The sequence below is a fragment of the Diprion similis genome, chromosome 12 (genome assembly GCF_021155765.1).
Source record: "Diprion similis isolate iyDipSimi1 chromosome 12, iyDipSimi1.1, whole genome shotgun sequence".
In the NCBI taxonomy this organism is placed as follows: domain Eukaryota; kingdom Metazoa; phylum Arthropoda; class Insecta; order Hymenoptera; family Diprionidae; genus Diprion; species Diprion similis.
Window position 1 is genome coordinate 5,679,560 of NC_060116.1, and position 25,031 is coordinate 5,704,590.

At 41.8% G+C, this 25,031-nt stretch overlaps 3 protein-coding genes across 5 annotated transcripts; 2 read left to right on the top strand and 1 right to left on the bottom strand.

Annotated features, from left to right (window-relative positions):
* Positions 1-70: 70 nt before the first annotated feature.
* On the top strand, positions 71-3,752 carry LOC124413283. Of its 2 annotated transcripts, XM_046893776.1 has the most exons (3): positions 71-272; positions 350-502; positions 3,741-3,752. In XM_046893776.1, exons 1-2 carry the CDS (start codon positions 181-183, stop codon positions 486-488), a joined length of 231 nt encoding a protein of 76 aa, XP_046749732.1. In that variant the 5' UTR covers positions 71-180; the 3' UTR covers positions 489-502; positions 3,741-3,752. The 2 variants fall into 2 exon arrangements, with proteins under 2 accessions (XP_046749732.1, XP_046749731.1); XM_046893775.1 differs by lacking the exon at positions 3,741-3,752 and having other exon boundaries at positions 72-272; positions 350-1,106.
* Positions 3,753-12,136: 8,384 nt separating this feature from the next.
* Positions 12,137-21,838, top strand: LOC124413621. The gene is made up of 5 exons (XM_046894342.1): positions 12,137-12,212; positions 12,612-13,963; positions 14,012-16,059; positions 17,717-21,031; positions 21,291-21,838. Exons 1-4 carry the CDS (start codon positions 12,137-12,139, stop codon positions 20,961-20,963), a joined length of 6,723 nt encoding a protein of 2,240 aa, XP_046750298.1. The 3' UTR covers positions 20,964-21,031; positions 21,291-21,838.
* A 434-nt stretch (positions 21,839-22,272) lies between these two features.
* LOC124413282 lies at positions 22,273-24,828 on the bottom strand. 2 transcript variants are annotated; one of them, XM_046893773.1, is made up of 3 exons: positions 24,621-24,828; positions 24,336-24,437; positions 22,273-24,256 (listed from the first exon to the last, which is right to left on the bottom strand). In XM_046893773.1, exon 3 carries the CDS (start codon positions 24,254-24,256, stop codon positions 22,487-22,489), a length of 1,770 nt encoding a protein of 589 aa, XP_046749729.1. In that variant the 5' UTR covers positions 24,336-24,437; positions 24,621-24,828; the 3' UTR covers positions 22,273-22,486. The 2 variants fall into 2 exon arrangements, with proteins under 2 accessions (XP_046749729.1, XP_046749730.1); XM_046893774.1 differs by lacking the exon at positions 24,621-24,828 and adding an exon at positions 24,520-24,542.
* Positions 24,829-25,031: the final 203 nt, after the last annotated feature.

Genomic DNA, 25,031 nt, shown 5'->3' on the forward strand with positions numbered 1-25,031 from the left:
GCCTCAGTCGCATGTAAACTAGAGACGAAGCATCACTTTCGATTGAATCGAGTTTTATCGCCACAAGTATTAAGTAGGTTAGTTTTTCGATAGTGGTCAATACGTACTGGGATAGGATATCTTCTGCAGCGTGCTGCATAGTTCTTCAATAACTAGTAACGACTAAGTAATGTTGATAAAATGACGACATTGTCAAGAGTAGTTTTAGCCTCGAGCTGCACAATATCATTAGGGATTATCGGTTACGTGCATTACGCCCAGTTCATGGAAAGGTTTGTGAGAAATTTTTATTATTTTACCAAATGTTAAGGTTATGTACAGCATTTGTTGAGCATATCGATTGCTTCAGGGAGGAACTTCACGCGGGTGTTGTACGTGACTGGGAAGCACAGGAGCGTATGAAGAGAAAGAACACTTTTGCACTCGCGCGCCAATCTGATATCGCCAAAGAATTGCGGAAAGAAGAGTTGGCGCAGCATGAAACATGATTGAGTTGTCGCGAGTAGATAGAATTATTTATGGATGCGAATAATTTTCTGCATATCTTTCCGACCATACTACTATTGGTTTTGTTTTTACACAACTAGTGAATGATTTCCATCAAGTAATGTGCATATCACCTAAGAATCGCGTATGCATTGCTTGTTGCCAGTGTACAGGCGCTATGCGCTCAATATTTCTAGTGGAATACATTATTTGAAGAACATCAATCGAGAGGCACCTTTTTCTGAGTAAACGTCAAAATTGAAAAACAAAAAAATTAGTCAGATTTTCAATTTTTATGGAAACTTAGAAGGAGAGTAAACTTCATTAAAGACTGTTGAAATAAATTTTTCGATGTAAAAAAATTGTATTTTAATTGTTTGATTGTCAATAATATGAATCTGTTGACCTTTCCACGTAAAAAACAATCCTTGAAACTGTGTATGGCTCTTCGGGTGAGTTGATGTGAGCCTCAGAGCATATTACTGTATATGCTCTAAGATGTGAGCTATAAAAGAAACACATCTTACAAGTAATTGTATACGTCTGTGTATGTATAGAATACTCACGGAGTAAAGAACCGCTTTCATCGTAGATTTTAAATAAAGCATTCGAAATACCTAGTTTAATATGGTTGTTTTCTATCCTATTTCCGTGATTCTAAATGCGCGTAAAAATATTCTACCATCAACCGGTTGCTACAAAGAACAGAGAGCATGCAAGATGGAACCGGTGGCGGATTTCGGGTTTACATGTAGGCAGTAATCCGCAATGATTTCCTTTCTTTCACTGCCATTCATTACCATAAACTACCTGCCTGAGTGCCGCCTATTTTTCTCTGGTTAAGTGTCAAACGTTTCGACCCCTTTTGCACAGTTTTGTTCGACAGCGCTAAGCAATTACGAGGAAGCAATCCAGAGTCTCGGCTAATGGAGTAGCCGAATACGTTGCCGGAAGTTTTGGGTGCTTCGGAAATGCAAAGTAGAGCGCGAAAATGTATTCCGCAAATTTGCGATTATGTCAAGACGACCGGCACACAACGGTTCTGTTATTCCAGAACGGAAATTCGGGCATCATTTGTGGATTTAAAACTAGATCAACGGCTATTACACTAACTGATGCAGGAATTGGGCCTAAACCTCTTGCACCACAGAGTTCGGCTAAAAAAAGACGAGGAAATGAATTCGGCACAGTTGAATTTTGCATATACGTATATCTTTTTATGGCTGGTTCGATTGCAAAGAGATAAACAGATCCACGTGTACTTGGGCTGCTTAGGGTTTCGGGTTCGAGTGCTATTTGTTACACATCGTGAAGCAACACAGATCCTAAGATTACTGATTTATATCCCACAAAAACTGCGATATTCAAGCGTAAGGCGGAGACGGAAATCCGGAAGATATGCAGAAGTACTTTGAGTTTCACTAGAGAATATTAGACGCATGTAACATGATACTATCTGGTCAAGAAATTCAGAAACAAGAAGGTCAAGAAGTCAAACGATTTATTTAAGGGAGTGGGTCAAGCTTTTTTTGCACGCTTGCGTGTCGCAGCCACTATGCGAAAAAGAAATTGACCTATAGATTTTATGAAAAAAAGTTCCAGATGCTACTCGTTTAAATTTGATAACCATTTGCTTATTCCGAGTTAAAATCTGACTAGCATTATCTCTCAGTACTTCAAATAGCGTGATTTGAGAGCATAGAACTTATACACTGTGCCTCGGGGTGCTGTTTACTTATGTTCATAGGATATGCATACGCAGAATAGGCTAGCACTACTCACTTCATATAAGGAATTATACGTATCTGTTGCACGGTCGAAGCAAGCCATGGACACGGTCTCAGTACGTAGGAGTACCGTAATTATAATTGAGGCATCTAATTATTTCGCGGTTTCCACCTGCACAAGCTGTCGTCTAAAGGCGACCGTTTTACTCTACTCTACTGTAGAGCTAACATACGTCACTTCCGTGATGCCAAAATGTATGCGAATTTCATTTGTAATGTTTATTCGATCTAGGGGGGGAGGGGAGGGGGGGGGTCGAGATTCATTTATAAATTTTACCTCCAGCAACTTGCGCAAATTTATTTTCGTCTCAGGGTTGCTGGAATTGACTGCTGATGCACTGGCGTAATGAGCAGGTAAAAATGTTCCAAAAACGAGTACGATCGTTTCCGTGGTTGTCGGTTCGGTGAGAGGCCAGGAGGCCGAGGAACTAGAAGCTCTGACGGCGTGAACGTATTCCCGTAAAGCAAGAAGTACGCAAAAGTAGGAACAAGGGTTTATCCCCCACCTCCGAGAGATCTTTAGCGCCGCGGCTTGGGAAAGCTGTGGATACATTGGGGGCGTGCTGAGCATCCCGGCTCAGTTCAATTCCAACATCTGAAAGGACTTCAGACTGAAATATATAAGATTAGTGTCGAATGTGAGGCGCCGTCGTGTCACGTCAGTGATATCGAAACCACGCTGTCTCATACACGTCGGTATACCCTCCGGATATTGCAATGAGGCACCTCGTCGACGATTAAAATTTTCGCAAAAGTAGAAATTTCTGATTGACACAAAACTGCAACGATCGAATAACGACCTGATATTGCATATCTTGTGCAATGGAAACAAGCAACTGAACGAATCGCACGTTTTTGGTAAACGTGACGTGCGTATGAAATGATTTATCTATAAGACAAATCACAACTATACTTTGGTAGATAATCGGAGATTCAGGATTGAATATTGTTGGAATTGAAAGATATTGTTACCAGACAAAAAAAAAGACGATATCAAAAGCAGCAGAAGCAGAAGAAGAGAAATATTGCGTCGTTGTATCTCGATTGTAATGACTTGTGAATTGGTTGCAGAAATGGCATAAGACTTGAGTTGGGGTGATAATAAAGGACCGGATTCGGGCGAACGTCAAGATTGAGTAAGATTGACGACTTCTGGCAGAAGTCAAGAAGCATCAAGATTAAAAATCCTGCAGCCCGATGTATCATCACTTTACTGCTGCTCTCCAAATGCACGAGAACGAAGAAAAATAAGAGAGGAAATTTTTTGCCACAGAAAAGTGATTCTCTCGACGGATGTCATTAAAGGATATGAATTTCACGGACACGGAGATAGGAATCTAAAATGAATCCAAAACTAAGCCATACGAATAATGAAGAGCGAACCTGGACGCTACTATTCGAAATATAATGATTGCCGCCAAACCAGAAGAACCGGAAGCGAGAACCGGGCATTGACGAAGGTAGGAGGAAATCGGAAGAATGCTTGTGGTCCTTTGATATGTACCGCGAGCCATAAGCCAGGAGTTGTGCGAAATTCGATTAAGTTAGAATGATTGTGATTTAAGTCGATTTAGTCTTAACGTCGAAAGACGTATTACGTGTACTTGATCGCAAGCAGAAGAAAGGCGCGTAGTTAAATTCCAATCAACTTAAGCGTACACGTAGAAAGATGTACGAGTATATGTGATTCGCGGAACATTTTTTCAAACGGTTTTAATGACTAATAATTATTCGCCGGTCCGACGTTATTTCAACTACAACTCCAAGTAGGGCTTGTTTTGTATCTTGATGTTAAGTGTACGGCGAAGAATAAGAATGGACAAACTATTGCGTCGCGATACGATTGTCCATCGATCAAAGTCACGTCAGTAGATATTTGCGCCACGCGGTCGTCACTGCGATGGATAAATCGGTTAATCATAAAAAACGATTTGCTAGGTTGCAGGCTCATTTTTGCTTGCCACGAGCAATCGGTATGGTGGTCCTTATATAGAGACAGGTGCTGCATCGTTAGTCCATAATTACAAAGCAGGTCAGCGATTTATACGAGTACGTGCTCCAGAGAACAGGACTTCCCGATAGAGCGTTTCAGGTCCGTTATCAACGGTGATACCAAGTTCTTTTCGGCATGGCATTGTTCCTTGGGTCTCGAGGCATGCAGGGTCGTGACGCGATGTGGCCTATTTCAACTCTCTGAACTAGATTCCCACCGAGGTGGAGCAAAAAGTCGATGAGGGACCACGCGAAAAATTGTTACTCACCTTCGAGTGTTCGCTTTCTTTCTCTATTTTTTAACTTTGATTTTTGTTGTCCTTGTTGTTAGGTTTTTAGTTTTTTTGTTTCTTTTTTCCGTTACATTAGCGGCGTAGCCCATCGTTGGGTATGCCTGATAGTAAAAAATAATTGATACCTTGTGGTTGTTGATGAAGAAAGAAATTCATATTCTATTTCGGAGCAAGAGTTATTTGAGGTTCCGGGATCACGAGTTAATCACAATTCTGACAAGATTTGAAATAACGGTGAATTGTATCGTGTAAACTGGTTTTATAAACTGTGCGTAGTATTGTGTATATATATATATATATATATATATATATATGCCTATGGGTTACGCACGTGATTTCTTATTTCAAGGGCAAATCTACAGAGAAAATTTCTTTCTCAACGGCCGACCGATTGTGAGAAGCAATTACTTTCGTATCGTGATTCGATCAATGGGACAGCCGAGAACCAGTTCTTGTGACCAAGACGTTGGCCTTGGCCAACTCGCGTGATGTTACAGGCTGATTTATTTTTCAGAGAAAGAAGGAAGCTACTGTAGTCGATTCACACGGATTGCCCACATGTTTTATCGGTTTGTTATTTGTTGACAACTTATTTCTCGTTACAGAAGACGTTATTCTTAGTCATTGTTGGTATTTAACGAGCTTGAAAATAATTGCCGCATATGGGATCTTAAACAGAGCATCGTGAATTCGAAATGAATTACTCGAAACGATTAATTGAAACGTCCTGCATCACTTGTTTAGTTAATTTGAAACCGTTTTGCATTGAATGAAATCAGAGAAACAATCTTCGGTACCATAAGAGAAGAAAAAAATGCTAATTCACATGACCCTTTGAATTACGCGTTATTGTGCTAAGTCAATTTTTATAACAATAAGGTATACCATAGTTTTTGGGATCACGAATTACGAATCTGAAATCAGATTTAAAAAATTCAAGATGCTGGATCCAATATGGCGGACGAAAATTTCAAATTTCATTGAATCCGGCCCAAAAACTGTAAGAAGGAGTTTTCGGCGTTGCTGATTGGATTCGCCATACTGAATTTTCAAAATCTGATTTCAGATTCGTAATCAGCGGCCCCAACAACCTCTGGACAGAGTATCTTCCCCGGATTCAATCAAATTTGAACTTTTGGTCCACCATATTGGATTCGCCACCGTGAATTATTTAAATCCAATTTCAGATTCGTAATAAGAAACCCAAAAAACTAGTAATTTATGTGAAACACGTACATGTGTAGAGGGGTAACTTTCTCCGAAATGAATTATTCCTTCAATTTCACGATTTTTTTCCAATCAATTCGTTTCTAACAATAATAATTTACTTTATATCGTAATAATTACTGTAGCAAAAACCGCAAAGAAATATGTTGAAAAGTTCTTTTAAGTACACAAAAAACGAATATGAAATAGGTGGTAAGAACATGTGGTTGAAAGAGTTAACCTACCTAGTCAGCAGGATACGAAAGTTTATTATAACGTCCAAATAATTTAGATTTAAAATCGATACTGTTATTCGGCACAATTAACATAGCTCATTATTAGCAGCGTGCGGAATATCTCTATCAGCCGAGGAAAGACTGAAGAAATAGATAATTTTTTTTGGTTTCGACCAGAGTTTGGCAGATTTTTCAATCGCGAAATTCATCTCGAGGAAATCGTTACACATAAACATCTGCAGCCACTAATGACTTTCCAGCTAATAATTTGACCAGTTCTAAGTGTGAGGAAAATAATTAGCCTACAAAATGAAACCCATCGGCAGAATTTAAATTCAAAGCAATATTTTTTCGCGAAATTTTGTCAATCTGATTCACGGTTAGAATTGGATAAATTATTGCGGTAAATTTCGTGGATTGACCTCTGGCGTCAAAATTTAATTTCAACGTGCAAACCCGCGACGAATCTTTTACACTAATTAGTGTAATATTTGGCGCAAAAAACACAGACGAGCGGAATAATTGCACTTTACGTCTTTTCCAAGCAGGGTAATTCTTTTTTCACTGACCTGCGCATCCCCCGTTAAAAATACGGGCAATGTTACGCCGGGTGACACAATCGCGCTGTAAGAAAGTTCCGCTATGTCCCACATTATTCTTGCCCATAGCTGGGCGTTGTGTACGTTTTGTCTTTGTGTCAATGAAGAACTATCATTAGCCGCAGTATATTCCTGAGTTTTTTTTTTTTTCTTCCGTTCTTTTATTCTCGTTTTTATACACTGTCTGGTAATGGCAAACGATGCTGCGCACGCAATTGTCGTGATTCAAGTCGGTCAAATTGTAAAAAAATTCTACAAGGTTTTTGACTCTTTGTATCGGTATGCAAGTTTCCGGTCGAATGAACTCTTCGACCATTCGGATTCCAATGCATCTTTTATACGGCTATAACGTTAAATGTACTATTGCATGCTTTCTATATTTAGTCAAAGAAATAAATAGTTTTATTAACACTCACTGCACATCGGTAATCTAGCGCCTAATGAGAAATTCTACATTTCGCAGATATGCTGTTTTCTTTTTTTTTTCAAATAACAAACCACTGCAGGAAAGATTTGATTAAAATTTACCGTATAAAAAACATGAGTTTAAATTTTGACTACATAGCTTCACTGTAAGAAATGTCGCCCGTTTGAATTGAAATCAATGAGCTTATCACCTCAGCCAGATTTACAATGAAATAAAATGACGCACAAAAATGTTCATTACATAGTATCCCGATAATAGAATGAAGGATACGCTGGTGCTAATTACGATGAAGCTGCTCGTGTGAACAATCCTAAAGGCAGAAAGTAAAATGATTAATTGGTGGGGGGGAGACGATAATCCCAGGTATTGGATAACCGAGGCACGCTTCGTTGGCACCGATGTAAACGATGACACGGCCTTTCGATATGAATTAAGATGTTTTACACGCGTCATTATTCTCTCCTAAATTACGATAGTATTCGTACCACCGTGTGTAATAAAGATGACGTTTTTTTCTCTCGTCACTCTTTGACGTTTGCCCCGCGGGAGGAGACGCGTTACGCAGATGAAAATACCGTCGATTGGTCAACGGGTGGCGGGTTATTGCGATAGGTAGGGATTCCCGCCAGAATGTAACTGTACATCGCCAATCGTTTTCGTGTTTCTTTTTAGACTCGTGCTTTCGAGTAACGCCATACGGTTTACAACCGTTGAAAAATACGGTGTATAATTATAAGGTGTATGGGTATAGTAGAAATACACCTCTTGATTAGGTATATTTTACTCCGTGAAGTAACGTTATAACCACGGTTAAATGGATTTCTCACAGCATTTAGTAGTTGCAATCTAGTTAGCGGCGGGGGTTCTTCAGTTCTTTTAACGGGAGTCGTACGATCTCCTTACTTTTGAAATAGGATTTAAATTCGACAATTGTAGGAGATGCTTTTCACGATGAGGACATAGATATGTAAAGGAATTTTTAATTTTTCTTCTACTCTTTCTAATTCATCTCTCGGTGCAGCATTCACGTGCAACAAAAGATTGAACACTTCTTTCCTTGTCCAATTTTATGCCTGTAGTAAAACTAGATTCTACGAAAAAGCGATCGAGAATTGAATGATTACGAATTTTCATCGTACTTCCGGTGCAGACCATGATTTGGAAACCAAATAGTTAATTTCTTATTCATAATTAATTGTATTATTAACTGATAAACGAAATAACCATTGTTTAACGTTCAAATTTGCGCAGCTTCTGAGAACGTCATTTTGAATATTTTAAAGTACTTCGAGAATAATGAAAACACTTGTTTGTATATCACTTTGTGGTTTCGCTGAATCGCGTTTAGAGCACGGAAGAGCAAGACCTGCAATTTCAAGATGAATCGGCTGTACTCAGTGAATCAAAAGTCCGAAAAAAGAACAAAACCATTTGAAATAGCTCCCCTGACGATTCTTGCGTCAATGATAGTGAACACGAATGGAATAACGTCTTTACTAGGAAATAGAAACGAATCTGAATGAATTCGAATAACGCAAACTAAGATATCAACGTTTCGACAAAAGGAATTATGACTAGAACTTTCAAAACTGTTAAACTGTGATTTTTTTGATCCGATTCTAATATTTTGTGGGATGCTTTTGCTCGCCTGCCTTAATTGTCTGAAAAGTTTTTGAAAAATCTTACATTGCACAAAAAACAAGCTCAAAACTATTTCAATCGGACAAAATTTACCAAACTTCAATCACGTCAAATGTTATAACTATAAACCCCATTCTCAAATTCTTGATCCTACCTCGTGATATTCAAATTTCTTCAGATTCTTTTTCATGACATATATTAAGATGGACGTTGTTTCAATCGTGTTTGCCATCATTGGCGGAAAAACACTGCTAATAATTTTTCAAAAAATTCTTTTTCTTCTCATAACCTTTGATTCACAGGTCCAGCCAATTCACAGTTAAAGGATGAAAACGATCTCTCGAAAATTCTTCTGGTACCTTCTCTGAAACCTCTCATCTGGCACGCTGTGATCTAAGCATCCAGCAACCACATTCCTGAATCCGGAGGACCGCCGGGCCCTCGATCATCTGCTCGATCCCAATGTAGCAGTAGTTCAAGGCCTCAGGAGGCTGACGTGCATCTTATGTTTGGTTTTGTTTTTCGGTCTCGGTACATGCGGCTCGTTCCACGTCCATGCTGGTCCCGGGTTGGGGAAGGTAGCCACCGCTTAGCATACGAACGAAGGTTGTTCAACTCCGTGGTGAAGCAGTACAAGGAATAACGGTTCAAGTTCGGACTCTTAGCGTTCACCAGGAACATCGGGCGGCCGACCAGGTTGTGGTGTAGCCACTGTCACAGTCGAGACCCAGTCAGCCGTTGAGTCAAAAGACGCAACGATCCTCCGACGTGATTTTGTGCGATTTTTTATTCTCCCCAGCATTCGTATAATATTACGCGATCGACTCACCGTCGATCCCTAATTTCACACCAATTTCGAGAGATCACAAGATCGATAAGTTAAGCAGAACCGCGTTTCTTGCATAAATTCGTGCTTTTGTTTTTTTCTCTGCTTTTCCGCTCGTTTTTTTCGTCTCGCATTTGGAACTTTTTATCGTATAGGTGAAACAGCAATTCCGTGTTTATAGTTTGTGACTTAATTATCTCGGTGATCGTGGATAATCGTAGCAAGCATCGTTATCGTCTTAGCAATACGTCTCAATTAACCCCCGAATCTAAATTAGTATCGTACAAAGTTTATAACGACAGTGAAAAGTGGTTAAATGATCGTTTGAAAGGGTTTCCAACGTTTTCATAGGTAAGAATTTAATTTAATCGATACTCCTGTACCTACATGACCACCGCAATATATCTTGTATCTGAAAGTCGAGAGTGCAAGTGTTTACTTATCATTTTGAACCTCGTAATTGTCACTCAGAATATCTTTCTCTCGTTTTCTTCAAGCTCTAAACCACTCTCAACGTGTCGTCTAATAAATTTTTTATAAATACCGTAGCATCACAGTCATAAAAAATCATAAAAAATAGTGTCATGGTTTCCCATTGACGTAACGAAAGCATTGCTGTGAAGGAACAAAACAAATATGTCGAAATAAAAAATACAGAGGCTAGTGGAATGAAAAAATGACCAATTGCGACATATTTCCAGTCCATTATTCACGAGAATTACTCGTTCAGCCATGACTGCGTTTCGTGACTATGCCTACTGTGCCCGTGAACTAGGCGTTTCGAAGTGGATTGCATAGGTGATCAAGTCATGGCCAGAACAGTGCGCCACGCTGTTTAATCGACTCCTGAGAACCTGTTTCTTTGTAATGGGGTCACAAACTGTCCTAATGCAGGTCGAAGAGGGCTCGATGAGCCTCGAGTCTTGCTCAACGTCATATTTATCGCGTCTCTAAAAAGGTTTTACACAATTTCCACGATTCGAAACACCATTAAGACGGCAGTTGTATCTGAAAAATAACCCACATCCACGTTACCGGGAAGAACCTCGAATGTTCTACATTTGTAATACACTTTGTAATTTGTTCGCATGCCCGTAATTTTGCCAAAGATAGAACGCGGTAATGGTAAAAGTAAAAAATTTTACTTCTATACGGGAGAAACTCGGAAGTTGAAGATTTATGCGATGCATAATAGATGGAATCTAGATCGATGATCCTGTTCATTGTGAATACGAAATGAAAAATCATCGATGCGCGTCGAGCTTCCTTGGTTATCGGTCCATTTTCCGTTGTCCCAGTTACACAGATGCACGATCCAAGACTTCCGGGATGAATTATTTCACACAAATGCAAGGGAGCCTCGGCCGTGATTATCATGTGTAGGTGTGCGTGTGTCTGTCTACCTCCATATAAGCACATGATAGATAGCTAGTGGACGCTGGTGTGGCAGGTACCGTTAGGAGACACAAATATGAGCTAAAAAATCCAACGGTTTATTGCATGCATGTGTTTTACGAAATATGAACCCGAGGTGGATAACGGATTGCGTCATCATCGTTGAATGTCACTCAAGCTTTTTTGTTTTCCTCTCTAACCGTATATATGTATATATACATACGAGTATACCATCGTTCAAATTTATGCCGAATTAGCATTCTTTTCATACTTTTTAACTTATTCATAATTGATACTTAACTCGGATAAAAGGTACATTCAGAACTAGAGAATATCTTTTCATTCGATCAGGCTAATCGCAGATATAATCACGATCAATCACCACCAATTTGACATGATGCCGTCTCTCAAGATCAGAACACAAGTAAACTTTGCTATTACGTTGTCAATTTTTATCATGATATATATTATTACCAATGGTACAATGGCGAGTAATTTCAATCTTTATAAGGATGGACATGTTAAGGTAATGCATAGGAAGTAACGATGAAAATCAAAAGAGGTAATAAATCCTGCGCACAGCGTGAATTAGCACGAGCGTAATTTATTCGAGAAGTGCGGACAGGTGAGCTGCTGTTCGGTTATGTATTTATTCCGTCACCTCGTGGAATTGATTTTGGCATAACGACGCGTCGTGCCTTCAAGAGGCTAGGCGGGCCATTATACACCGAGGACTATTATTAACTTGATCTGTTAGTTATTTTCCGTCAGACGTATATTAGCCATACCCACGCAAGAGTATATTCCAATTTGAATGCATCATACGTCTGCGGTAGAACGACTTATACGATGCGATAGGATCCGCATACCAACTTTGTCCAGCCGATCACGGGTACCTATAGCTATAATACAGAAGCTGTCGATGCCACTGTCGAGTTGCAAAGTGGCAGTACGAATTCGCATCAGGTAAAAGAACGGCGTGAACTTGCGTCATTTCTTCGTTTTTCAAATCCTCTAAACGCGTCCTTCGAATACGCCGTGCATGCAGCTTGACTCGGGATTTCAATCGCGATTTCGCACTCCTCCAACAATGGGCAATCGATCAAGAATTTCTTCGAGCTATGCACCTGAATAAAACATAGTGTATCACCCTCGCTGTATAAGTTGCCCCGATTTGTTGCCCCTTCTTCGCTATAATACTGTGTTTCCCTAACAAGTCGCTACTCCTTATTCTGTTTCAGTGTAAAAATGCGGTTCAAATTATTGAAATTAGCGACTGTCCTGCTCCTCGCGGGATCCAGCGATGGGAGACCTCAAAAGCTTGGTGAGTGGCATTAAAACTCTGTACGTAACAAGTGCATCGCGCTACCGAACCAACAGCGCGAAGAAGTCTTGCAGCGACGATTTTCTAACGTTGAATAAGTCGAGGAAGTATTACGTGATGTGGAAAACGCGCCGATCCAACGGCGGATGTTATAGTCTTTGACTGGCTTCTAAATACGGTCATCATACGGCTGAAAGTTTTTAATCAGAGATTCGATGTAATCGCGGGTTGTGAAGAAGCATTGTGAAACGTAATACTCGTGTATCATTACCGTGAAAGAACTAATATGCGAACGTTTATAGAACCCACAAACTAAACCGTTACCCTATTCAAGAAAATTTTATACAAGAACAAACCAAACTCTAATAAAAACTGATCAAAATTTGCACTTCCTTACAGAGGTCTCACGGAGTCTTCAACCGGAAGTAGAAGACCCGAATACGGAAGGATGGCGACCGGTGCAGCGTGGCGTGAATTTCGCACAGGAGCCAAAGCCTGTCGTCAAGGATCTGCCTCAAATTGTCGAAGGCAATAGCAGGTACACGGAAGGAAGGCGCGCAACGCGCGGAAAAGCTTATCTTATGAATAACCTTTTTTACGAAGATCGTATTGTCCTTGAAGACAAACGAGTTGGCGATAGAAACTACGAGCAATTAGATCTAGGGGCCTCAGATTCCGAGTTATTTAGACTGTCTGTACCGAGAACAAAAATTGGACTGGAGTTAGGTAGGAATTTAGCGACTGAAGGTAGAAGTAGTAAGGATGTAAGGATACCGTCTGGCAATGAGGTTGGTAGGATTAAAGGTAGAAATACTTTCGATCACTTTGTGGCGAACAAAACTGCCGAAGCAAAACCCAAGTTGGTAGATGAGGTTTCGATGGATGTTAAATCACATTCGAATTTGGATAAGACTGTATTACTTTTAGGGAATAACTTGTCTTCCAATACCGATGAAAGCACAGATCGAATTATATCGTTGAGACGCTCACGGGATGGTTCATTAGCGATAGGTTCAGTTTTGTCTTCGAGCCGAATGACGCTGGAAAAACCAGAAGCGAAGGTAGTAAGTTCGAGCAGAACTAAGCCACGGGTTGTTATTTATTCTGGGACTATTTCAGAAGGTTCTCGGCCGGCACAGCTGAACAGGGCAAAAGTTAGAAATTTCCTTAAAATTGTACCAACCTATGCGAATCAAAAAATTTCTAGGAACAAACCGGCGCATTTGCATAACAATCTTCATTCGCATCGCAATATTCACAATCGGGTTTCTAGTCCGAACTTGCACGATTCGCAAGCTGAAGTAAAGCATTTTGAAAGTGATTCAAAGAAATCGGTGGTCACGTTTCACTTACTAACCGACCAAAGTGTCCAACAGAAATTTGGTCAAAACAATTCTACAAACAACCTGATCCGTATGAAACCGCAGGCGAACCAATCGCTGCCTCATTTCACATTGAAAAGCGAAAATCACCAGGCTGGCGAGCAGGTACGTGGAAAAAATAAACCGAAGAGCAATGTCAAGGTGAACGTAAATTCGAGTCAAAGTGTCTCGGACTTGAATCTTAAGAACTGGCCGAACGATAACTTGCAAAATATCGAGGATTTGTACAATTACGAAAAGTACACATCCTTCGATGATGGTTATGACAGTTTGGAAGCGCAGGAAATTACCGATGTTTCCGTGCTTCATCAAAATGCGCCCAGCTTCCACGTCGTAAAGAAGAAACCTGGAAGCAAACCATCGATTTCGATTTACGATCATCCGACAATTTCTGATCAGTCTGCAATAAGCGTTGGCGAAGCGGATATGACAGCCATTCCCGAGCCTGCGTCTTATGCAAATCTCGAACAAAGCGCGCAAGAAGTAGTTCAGTGGCAACAGATTCCTCCGTTTACCTCTGACAATAGCGACTTTCTAGCTACAGAAATGAACGGAAACGAATCGAATACGTTTGATCCAATTCCAGAAGGCTTAGAACCGAATCAACCAATAAATCTTGAACAGGTTAACGGACAGAGTACAAATTTTTACGGGTACATTAACGGAAAGCCATCCGTCCCAGTTATGCAAAATTACGATGATTCCGCTCAGGGGCAAGTAAATTACGAAGATCAGTATCACCAGCTGATTTTTCAAAATTTAAATTCGCATGCGTCGCAAAACAACTTTTATCCAACGCATGTAACGAGGCCAACAAGCGAAACGGTTGGAAGCGATGGTGCTTACATGGATTATCAAACCGATCCCACTAATGGGCCAAACCTGTCCAAGAAGCCGCAATTCAACCCAACATCAGTCGTCTCGCAAAATACCGTAGTACACATCCTGAATACCGGTAAGAAACGACCGAATGTCACCGTAACCGAAATGAAAGAACCGGATAATCCTGGCACGTCACTGAATCCCAATGATCCGAAAGATGACAAAAAGAATGATTCAGCCTCGGCACCGAACGTTCACATAATGTTCACCATGCAAAAAGACGAGATCGAGCAGAACGAGATGCAGCCCGGGGTGTCAATGGATCATGAGATTCCGGAAGTGACGTACGACGAGGGCAGCAATTGTCCAACGGTGACGATCAACTCTTACACCAGGATAAACAATACCGTCCAAGGCAAGGAGGGCTGTACCGATTTGAACATCGTCATAAACTCGCACGTCCTAAACACAAATGTATTCAAGCACCCGCCACCCTCCACCGGAAATTATGGATCAGCGACCAAGGTGCCTAGTGAGCGTTACCCAGGAAGCGGTCTGAACCAGGGTAGTTACGCTCCTCCTTCAGGCGGTTATGGTACTTCCGGCGGAGGCTACGGAACGTTTCCTTCCGGTAGTGGACAGCACCCGGAAGGATTATACCAGCAAGGTGATTCTCAAAACGTTCCTATTGACGATGGTCAGGACCTTCAGGGTGTGCTGCAATACGATCAGTACGATCAGCAATTCCCAGGGACGGCGACTCTCGAGGTCTTCCAACAGACCCAAATCAACGTTGGCTCGCAGAACGATGTGTCAGATGCAGAAGGTTCTTTCGAACCAGATCCCCCAGGCAACTCTCCTAGCTCAGGTGATGGTTTAGCTGACGATCCGTCTGCTCCTGATGCTGGAGTACCAGATAGTCCTTTGAATCCTGGTGCAGCACCGGGAAGTCTCCCAGGATTTGCGGATGATCCAGGTGGTTCAGAAGTTGCAAGTGACCCTGCGGCCGGAGGTGGTGTCCCATCTATTCCTTCTCTAGGTGGAATGCAGGGGTTCCCACCGCTGGGGGATGAAGAGATTCCAGCCGATGTGGCGGCGGCTGCTGTTCCGGAAAACGCGGCTGCGGACGTTCCGATATCCCCGGGAACTGGTGGCTCTTCTGGAATACAATTACCCGGGATTGGAAATCCGTTGTCGGGTATAACAGGTCAGCTTTCGGATGCTGTTGGGAATCTCGGCTCTCAAAACGGGAACGGAGGGCTTGGCCCAGGGTCCGTTCTCGGGGATGACGATGACGTCGATGACGATGACGATGAAGATGACGATGACGAGCTGATGGACCTGATGCCCTTCAGTATCGTGGAGTCTATGACTTCTATGCTTCCCTACTTTACATTTTTGAATCCGTTGAATTATGGTTTCTTCAGCATCGCGATGTCGCCTCTCGCCGTTGCTGCAGCCGGTATTTTTGGGTTGGCGGCGTTTTTCGTTCCCTTCGCGTTTCCAACCGCTTTAGGTTTCGGACGGGCAACTAATCGAGTTAAGGTCAGAGTCACACCCACGCTTGAGGACATGGTCATACGGTCGATTCATAAGTACAATAATTGGAACGAGTGGAAGAGCAGACGAAAGAAGCGAAAAAGATGAATTTAAAAGATAGGGAAAGCGCGAGCTGCAACATTGAAAGTGAAATGGTTGCACGACTTTGACATCCTGTGAAAGTGGTATACAATTACATACGTATATGGTATAATCTCGAAATGCATCGCTGCTCTTAAAGCCTTTAATTAATATTTTAAGTTAAGGAATGGCGAACGTAACTTTCTAATTTGTACTATATAATAACCAAATTTTGGAGTACTTCGTAACACTATGCTACTGAAATTGTTTGTACAATAAAATTCTATTCTACAAGTCCATCGTCCCTCTCCTGAGCCCGTATAATTACTTAAACCATAATTAAATTTAGTGTGTTTATAATTAAATTTCACTTCTCTATAAAATCGTACCACTGCCATGTGATTCCGGTTGAAATTACTTCCCTGTACTGTAAACTCGATCATTCGATCAAGTTCCAGCAGTCTTTTGTTGGTCAATAATTCTTAACACCGTTCCAGTACGATCTTGAGTATATGTATTATCATCTTGAGATTGTAAATTCATTACCAAGAAAAATCATAAAAAATAACGGTATCGATCCGTCCATAATTAGATTTAACGCACCATGACGTCTGTGTGCATCGCCATTCTCGCAAATCGTCGGCCGAAGACGTAATTACGCTTTAATGCGCGTCTATAAGTGTAATATTCTCGATTACTAGCATTTAGATAATTTCCTTCCTCAACGACACTTGTGACCTAGTAAATTTGACAGTCAGTATCAGAATTGATCAAGTTATCCGTAGAATTCGTTTACACAATAAGACAATGACTAGAATCGTCGAAAAATATTCTGAATAGCCTGCCATTAATGGTAAACTCGAAGTCGACCAGGTCAGTTTTTTCTACGAATGTCTGATACGCACAATTATAGAATATACCGCGGTATTAGAAGCTGGAAATATGCGCTGATCTACTTTTACATAGCGTGCGATTGACCGATCATTACGGCGGTGAGTACTTCTACTCAAATTAGGTATGGACAGTGTATTCAATCCAGAGGTCTTTGATAGAAATTCATTATTGGTGGGATTATAATTAAGTAATAAAATGCTACGCCTAGTTTTTTCAAGCGTATAAATGCACGTTAGACGTAGGAGCTCAATATTGTTGTGTAACGGCTCTTCGATATAATTTTCATAAGATAGTATTACACTACCTTAATTGTTGAATTTATTATTCATTTCTTCAATGTTAATTAGTAATTTAATTAGGCTACAATTTTATAACTTGGCCAATTGGTCCTCGTAAGAAAGGTAATTTGTACAAAAGTAACGTAGTTTCATTGTCACGCACAATTTGATTAATGCTTTTACCGTACGGTCTTTTGAAGAAGTTGTTATTACAAAATGCGCTCGGGCCGAATCAGTCGGAGTTTATAGTCAATATAGAAGTTATGTTAATTAATTTTATACTGAAGTTTCTACATCACATAGACGGTATCTAATCAATGGGCATGGACCAAATAGTAATTTAATGTTTAGAAAGAGAACATGTATTATAGAACGACAAATAAAAGGTTACCCGGATTATTAGAATTTTTTCACTTTGCCGCCTGAAATAGTGGATAATTAAAATGAAATTCAATATACGCCCCGCAAATGAAAAGTGCTCTTTACTTACGAGATTATTTTATTTCAGAATCCAAGTTTCGAAGTCTCAGCGGGATGCTAAAGACCTTCCTGACATGAAGCAGTCTCTGAGGACTGTGGCAACGCAGTTACTCAACGTGACTGACCCCAATGAATCTCCAAAAACGTCTGCTGACCTGAAGAACGAAGCTGGCAGGACGAGCGAACCGAAGAAGCTCGTTACCATCGGAAAGATCGGGAAATTTGAAAACTTACCAAGCACTGAAGTGAAGTCGAAAACGGAGGACCCCGACCTTCTTATAAAGGAGATAAACTCGGAAATAAGTTCCATGGAGGCTATCGGCGTCAGTTTTGGGCGACCTATGAACTCGAAATTTGGTTATTTCGAAAGTAGCCACCCGGGACTTGCAATGGCCGTGACAGATGAGGAGTTGGAGAAGGAATTGTCCTCGAGACGAGACGTGATTGGCTACAAAAACCAGCTGACCACTCCGGGCGGAATATCGACCTGGATTCTCTTGAACCCACCAACGACAACACCGAAATCTGTACAGCAAGAGGCGAAGAAGCCGGCTGACACAGTCAAGAAAATCGCCACGAAGCCGACGTCTTCTATCGAGAAGATAGACGTCGATCAACAGGGCCAAAAGAAACCGATTGCAATAGTAGAAAAGGTAATGCCCACACAGTCCTCAGGAAAGTTGGCGACGAATAAGGTTAAGCCCGTTCCAAGTAACTCTAGAAATGGTCAGAAAACGACAACTGTAAAACCACAAGTGGCGCAGACGACACCTAAGAAAGCGACTGTCAATCCTGGACAGTCTCCTGCAGAAGTTACAACCCCGAAGACGAAGGAAACGGACAATTTCCCCACCACGGAAAAAGTACTGACAGTGACGAAGAAAATCATCCAAGTTCAAAGAACGACCCAGCAAAAGTTGGCGACATCTACGACCACCGTTAGGTCAACGCCAAAAATACCGAAGGGAAATCTGAACAGAACCAGATTTCCAGCTAGAACTACAACGACAGCGAAACCGGAGAAGAAACCTGAAACAGTATCCACAACTATGATTGAGAAGGTGACATTTAAGCCGGTTCAAATGATACCAACGCCGAAGGATGAGACGATAATAGAAAGGCCCACCTTTGTAGCGAAGATAAAGACGCCTATCCCTGTGGAAATGCCGAGAAGCACTCCGGCGCCAGTTCCGAAAAGCACAACACCAGAGTTCAGAGAAACGACAATGGCTGCGAAGACAGATTTCACGGGGTCGGATCTCGTTGAAGTTCCTGTCCAGACGAAACTTCCGATAACGAAGATAAACAACGTGTTGAAGGCTGAGATGAAGAAACCAATCGACGAAGCACCCAAGATCGAAGATCCAGTATTGAAGAGTAAGAAACAGAGTGCTGACGAGAAAGTCGATGCCTTGAGCGATAAAGCTATCTCCCAGGCACTGAATAATTCTCAGATCGATCTTAAGTTTGAATTCAATCCTGAACTGACGAAAATTGAAGTAAAGTCTCCCCCAGAAGAGCCGTTATTGAGCACGACTACGAAAAAACCGAGGAGAAGTTCGCAGAAGCGGCGAAGAAACAAGAACAAAGTGAAGCGACGTAGGCCTTCCAGCTCAACCACGGAAAGCAGCGAAGTCACGACGGAATTGATCGCTAGTGAAACAGCTCTTCAAGAATCCAAGGTAGAGCCTGACACGAAGGAAGTGAACGCGACGAAAACGAAGAAAAAACAAGTCGAGAAACCGATCGGTACACAGATTTACAATTACTTGAGCCGAGAAATCATGCCAAGCTTTGGAGTTGTGTCTTTGGTTGGTCTGGGTCTGGGATTAGCTTCTTATTTCCTGTATCCGTTCGGAGGTGGAATTGCGCGGAGAAATTACGAGGTTGAGCCAAATTACAAATACAACCTTGGCGAATATGGCGGCAATTACGGCCAAAGTGAGGAAGAAGTATTCTCTAAGGTCCTCCAAGGTATGACGAATCACGAGGAAAAGTATGGGGGCGCCAAGGATTACGACTTGAACAATTATTATCGATACCAGAAGTTCGGAGGTCCGGCTATCACTGACACGAAACTGACAAAAAGAATTGATCACAGATATCCCACGTCTTCGTCTGGAACAGCGTACAAACCGCTCGAAAATAGCTACGACATGAAATATAAGAACACTGAATTTAAGTATCCCGAAGTTTCGACGACGGCAAATTATTTCGAACGACAAAAACAGTCTGGTTATACCGTATCGGCTGACGGAGATGCGGACCGTCAATTTGTCGTCGGGAGCGTCCCCAAGGAGTACGGCTACGTCGAAAGCCCAGTTGTTGGTCAGAAGACGTCAACGTACGGTGAAAACGGGGACGGCCAAACCCAGTTCGAGGAGGACGGAGCACAGAACTATGCTTTTCCAAAAAATTCCGCAAATGTTTCTCCGTTGCAATCGTACGGACAACCGGAAGCGTTGCCCTTGAAGAGCGACGCCAATTACGACGAGATCGAGATCACGCCTACGGCAGTCGCGGTCGAACATGGTCCCAGAGCTTTGAAAGTGAAAAGGTCGATAGATGAAGATCCGTTCCGTGCACACCCACGATTCCGAAGAGAGTCCGTTATCCAAGTGATACCACCAAGCGGAAGCCTGGCAGTTACCGAAAAAGAAGAGAACTTGAGCAACGAGATATTCGACATCCTCGACCTCATGATACCGGGCAAAGACGAGGCTCGGAAAATCAAGGACCACACGATGTCAAACTCCATTGACCATGACGAGAAGATCGAGAAGAAGAGGGAGGGAGAAAAGACGAACATGGCTGACAGTACGACGGAGAATATCGTGGAACTGGAGGACAAGAAAACCAGTGAAAAATTGGTAGCACCGACCGTCATACCGACGATGAGTCCTACGGAGACATCTTCGAGCACTCATTCGCCTTCAACAACCGCAGCACAAGAGGTTGAAGTGGTTACCACGACGCCAACTGCCTTCAGCGAAGAAGCACCGACCGAATCACAGACCAAAGATGAGTCGATTGACGATATAGCAACGGAAACTGAGGGACAGGATCTCGAAGAGACGACTGTAGAGTCGTTAGATGAAGCGACGACGACCGAAAAGGCGGACAAACCAGAAGAGTCGGGCTTCAACATATTCGAATTCGTTAGGAAGGTCGCAGAAATTAAGTTCAGGTTAGGATTGACCATACTGAAACACGCGAGCGAAGGATTCGCGCGATATTTAGGGGGTGTTCAGAAGAGAATCAATGGCGAGGAATGATCGCCATGTGATACGGAGAGGAAAAGCAGACTGTGGGTCGAATTAACATTACACGTACTATTATAGGGACCGAGCGCGAGTAAGTTTAGCGCTGCGAGTGGCCAAATTTGTTTTTGTCGACGGGACTTGCACTAACGTTGACGATTGGTCTGGCGGTTATTAAGAAATAGCGTTTCGAAACGATTGGTGGTTAATTTTGTGTCATGGCGTAGCCACGAAAGCTTATGATTGCCTGATTTATTAGCGCAGATGAGGGAAATGCCCGTCGATTGGGACAAATAGGTCGATTTTGCGCTGTCGTCAATTTCGCGCACGGTCTTTATAGCAAAATCACGTTGAAACTAATAATGCGTTAAATTCACGTTAGATTTTTTATCGATGAATATTTGTCACGGTAATCATGCGAGTATTTAATTAGCGTAGAGTAATTATAATCGGCTTTTTTGCCATTGTGAAGTTATCGAGTACAAGTCACAACGACGATGTGGGATTATTGTGTAGTTTCATTATTTCTAAAAGATGGGCTCGCGCACCGATCCGATTACCGTGCTTGACTTCATTTTATAATAAGGCCATGAATTTTTCAATACCTTTTTCAAATGAACATCTAGTTCAGGATCATTTCAATCAGGCAATGGGAAATTCTGGCATTCAAGCTCTCTTTGTTCGTAAGAAACTTTGAAGCGAAAAAATTTAAAATTTCTTATCGACGAATAACAACTTATAAATTGTCACATAGTATATTATGATATATAGGTATATAGTTTATTAGCGAAAGTTATTACTTCGTTGAAATATCACACACCTAAATATATATGTATAGAAAATTTATGATGATATCGTACCTAGAACGCATTTTCCTACACTTTACTATCCAAAGGGAAGCATATAGGGTTGAAGCGTTATTATTACAAAATAATTTATTGCAAGATATATAAATAAATGTATCCGTTGTAATGGAATTTCAGTTAAATATCGTATGTAAATAAAAGAATTAAATCTTTCACGAATCGGTCATATTTTCGCACCTTTCATTGTCATAACAATAATGTTGCTTAAAAGACTATCAATATACGAGTTATCATTACAGAAAACTCTGATTCAAACTTTTAGTTAAAACTACACTGGTAGTTACCTACCAATAAAGTCAGTCGGATAAAATACAAAAATAATATAAGAGCAAAGCGAAAATGATGAATAAGATGAAATAAATTACGTAATAATTTATGAATTAAAAAAACTCAGCTACCAACACTTGCGATGATGATGAGGTGAATAGTGGTATAAGTGATATTATACTTTATGTAAAAAAATGTCTAACACTATTGTAGATGAAGCTTAACTAGCTAATTAAGATTAAATGCAAACATCGTTGCTCTCAATACAGCGAAAATTTGAGAGCTGAGCAACATACCCATAATATGCCTCGTGTTTAAAATCTGAAGAATCGATTGAATATGAATTTTGGTCTGTCTTTTGGGCAATAATTATCTCGACCCGATTAGACTTACACATAGCAGCTACTACATTCGTAATTTTCTGAATTTTCTTCGATTGCTTAGCTTACTAATAAAGTCGTCTTTCAGTTCAAAGATCGATGATTTCAGAGTGTTTTCGAATTCTTCAGGATTGGCGGCACGCCTTTTTCTCCCCAGCATCATCGGTATCATCATCGCCATTGTCGCCGGCAACATGCCGGCTCCGACAGCTGCCAAAACTGCCGAATTCGACGGCTGCTTTTTTCCAGCATTGCGAATCGGCCTCCTGGTCAGTACGGAGGAAGCGGTCGTCTGTTTCGTATCTTCGTATTCTCTTTGGCTCTGATCGACGGTCTTGAAGGTCTTCTCAACCTCCAAAAGGCCTCCGTGGGAGGTCGTGGTGTTAGTACCGTTCACCGAAGGCAGAACTGTCAATCTGACTTGACGTCTTGACGACATCACTGGCACAGTTGGATCCGGACCATTTTTCTCACGATTCCCATGGGCCAAGGTCTGAGGCTCACCATTTGTCGCTGATACTTTGATCGACCTTTGACGAGATTTGGTGTATCCTCTATTAGTCGAGAGCAGAACCCACTGCCCATCGCCATTGGCGGGGTGGGTGGGTGGATGATCGGTGGAGTACTGATAGTGGGAAAAATGGGGTCTGTCGAAGGATGACGAGGGTTGCGGAAAGTTCGACGGTCTATTATTCAGCTCCTCGTACTTCGGAGGAAATTCGTACTTGTGACTGTTCCATCCGGTCGTCGTCTGCTCCCGATTGCCGTCTCCAAACCTGTCCAAATTGTAGGACGGTTTCGATATCTGCGGCTTGTCCCAGTTGCTGGGAAAGTTAGCCGGTTTGTCGTCGGTGATGATGTCCGACGTGTGTTTGAAAGAGTCCGCATATTTGTCCCAAGGTTTTTCCGGGGGCCACTTTTGGGCGTAGCTAGGCCTGTCTTCAAAATCGTCCCCATCGAAGTACGACGGTCGTGACGGTTTGCTGGGCTTTGGACGGTCAGATTCGAACCACGGTTTTTTGTTACCAGCGTTGTCCGGGTAGTGAGGCTTCGGCTTGTCATACCATGGAACGTTGTCGTCGTTATACGATGGTCTCTGCTGCCAGGGTCTGTCCACGCTTTGAGGCTTCTCCCACGGGCGATGATCCGGCCAAGGTTTTTGTGCGTCTTGGCTTGCTTGCCACTTCGAAATCTTACTCTTGGACCACGGGATCGCTTCCAGGGTAACCCAGCCGGTCCGGTCGTCATAAGAATTGCTGCCACCCCACTGTTTGTTCCTTTCGAATGTGTCATTGGCGTTTTCATCACCTTGGGGATGATCCAGTTCTGAGTTAGTGTACGCTGTCGTATTTTCCTTGTCGTTCGTTTCTGACTCATCAACCACCGAATCATGAACTTCAAGTTGGAAAGGCTCGACTGGAGGTTCAATAACCGTGAACGGGTATTTGTAATTTTTCTCAGTCGTGCTTTTTATCTTGGTAGCGTACTCTTCGAGGAATTTATTCAGCACATCCGGGTTAAACGTCGATGTTTCGACGAACGAATGCCTGCGCTCGAATTTCGAATTACCTTGTTCGTAAATCGAGACGTCGTCCTCGATTTTGGAATTAACCTCGTGCCACGGACTTTTCGTTACGGCAATTGGTTCTTGGGGTATTTTTAAATTGTTGTTCCTAGTTTTGAAAAGATCGGAAACACTGTAATTCGTTTTCGAAAGGAATCTAGTGTCGCCCAAAGATTCGTCTACAATTAGGCAGATCAAAAGTAGCGAAACCGCACACTTCAACCCTGACATCTGTAAGAAATGAAGTTGAATCAGCATTTCCTCGCATTTTAATACGCGCTGAATTATAACAACAAGTGATGTAACTTACGGTCACCCGATTTCCTTCCACCGGTCACGAGCACAGTTGTTTAAGTGTTAAATATTCAGGATAACCAGTTTACTGTCTCAGCAGATGTCTCATGATGACGTTCTGCAGAGATTGGAATAAAGTATACAAATCAATAAAAATCAAAAGACTAGTTTTGAAAAAATCCTCCCGTACTTGTCCATACCGTTACTAGATATACCGACTCTCGGTAAAGGAGACAAAGTTCAGAACGGTTAGGCACCAAAAAATATCATCAGTCAGTGAATCGTGAAGAGTGTAACATACCGTGAAAAGTGTCCTGCGTGAACGTGTTTTACATAGTAGTGGTCAGCTTTCCTACAAATGCAGTGCACCGGAGTATAATAACTGTTCGCTGCACGCTGGATACGAAACAGCAAACTCGAGGCACGTTTCAATTTTAATAATATAAACAACAAAGCCGCGGGACTTCAAAACTGGATCTTCGGCAATGGCCTTAACTGTTCAAGGTCCGAGATGGTTCTGGGCTGGAGTTGGTGGCCTCCTTCGCTATTTAATCGGGATCCCCACTTCGAAGCCTGGTCCATTTTTCCTCTCTCTCGTTCTCGCGGTCAGCGTCACTCAAGATCTTTGTCTTATTTCGCAGTGATATCGTCCGGGGTGATGGAAACGGAATTTCCATACTACCGCGATATTCGCGACAATGTGACAACGATG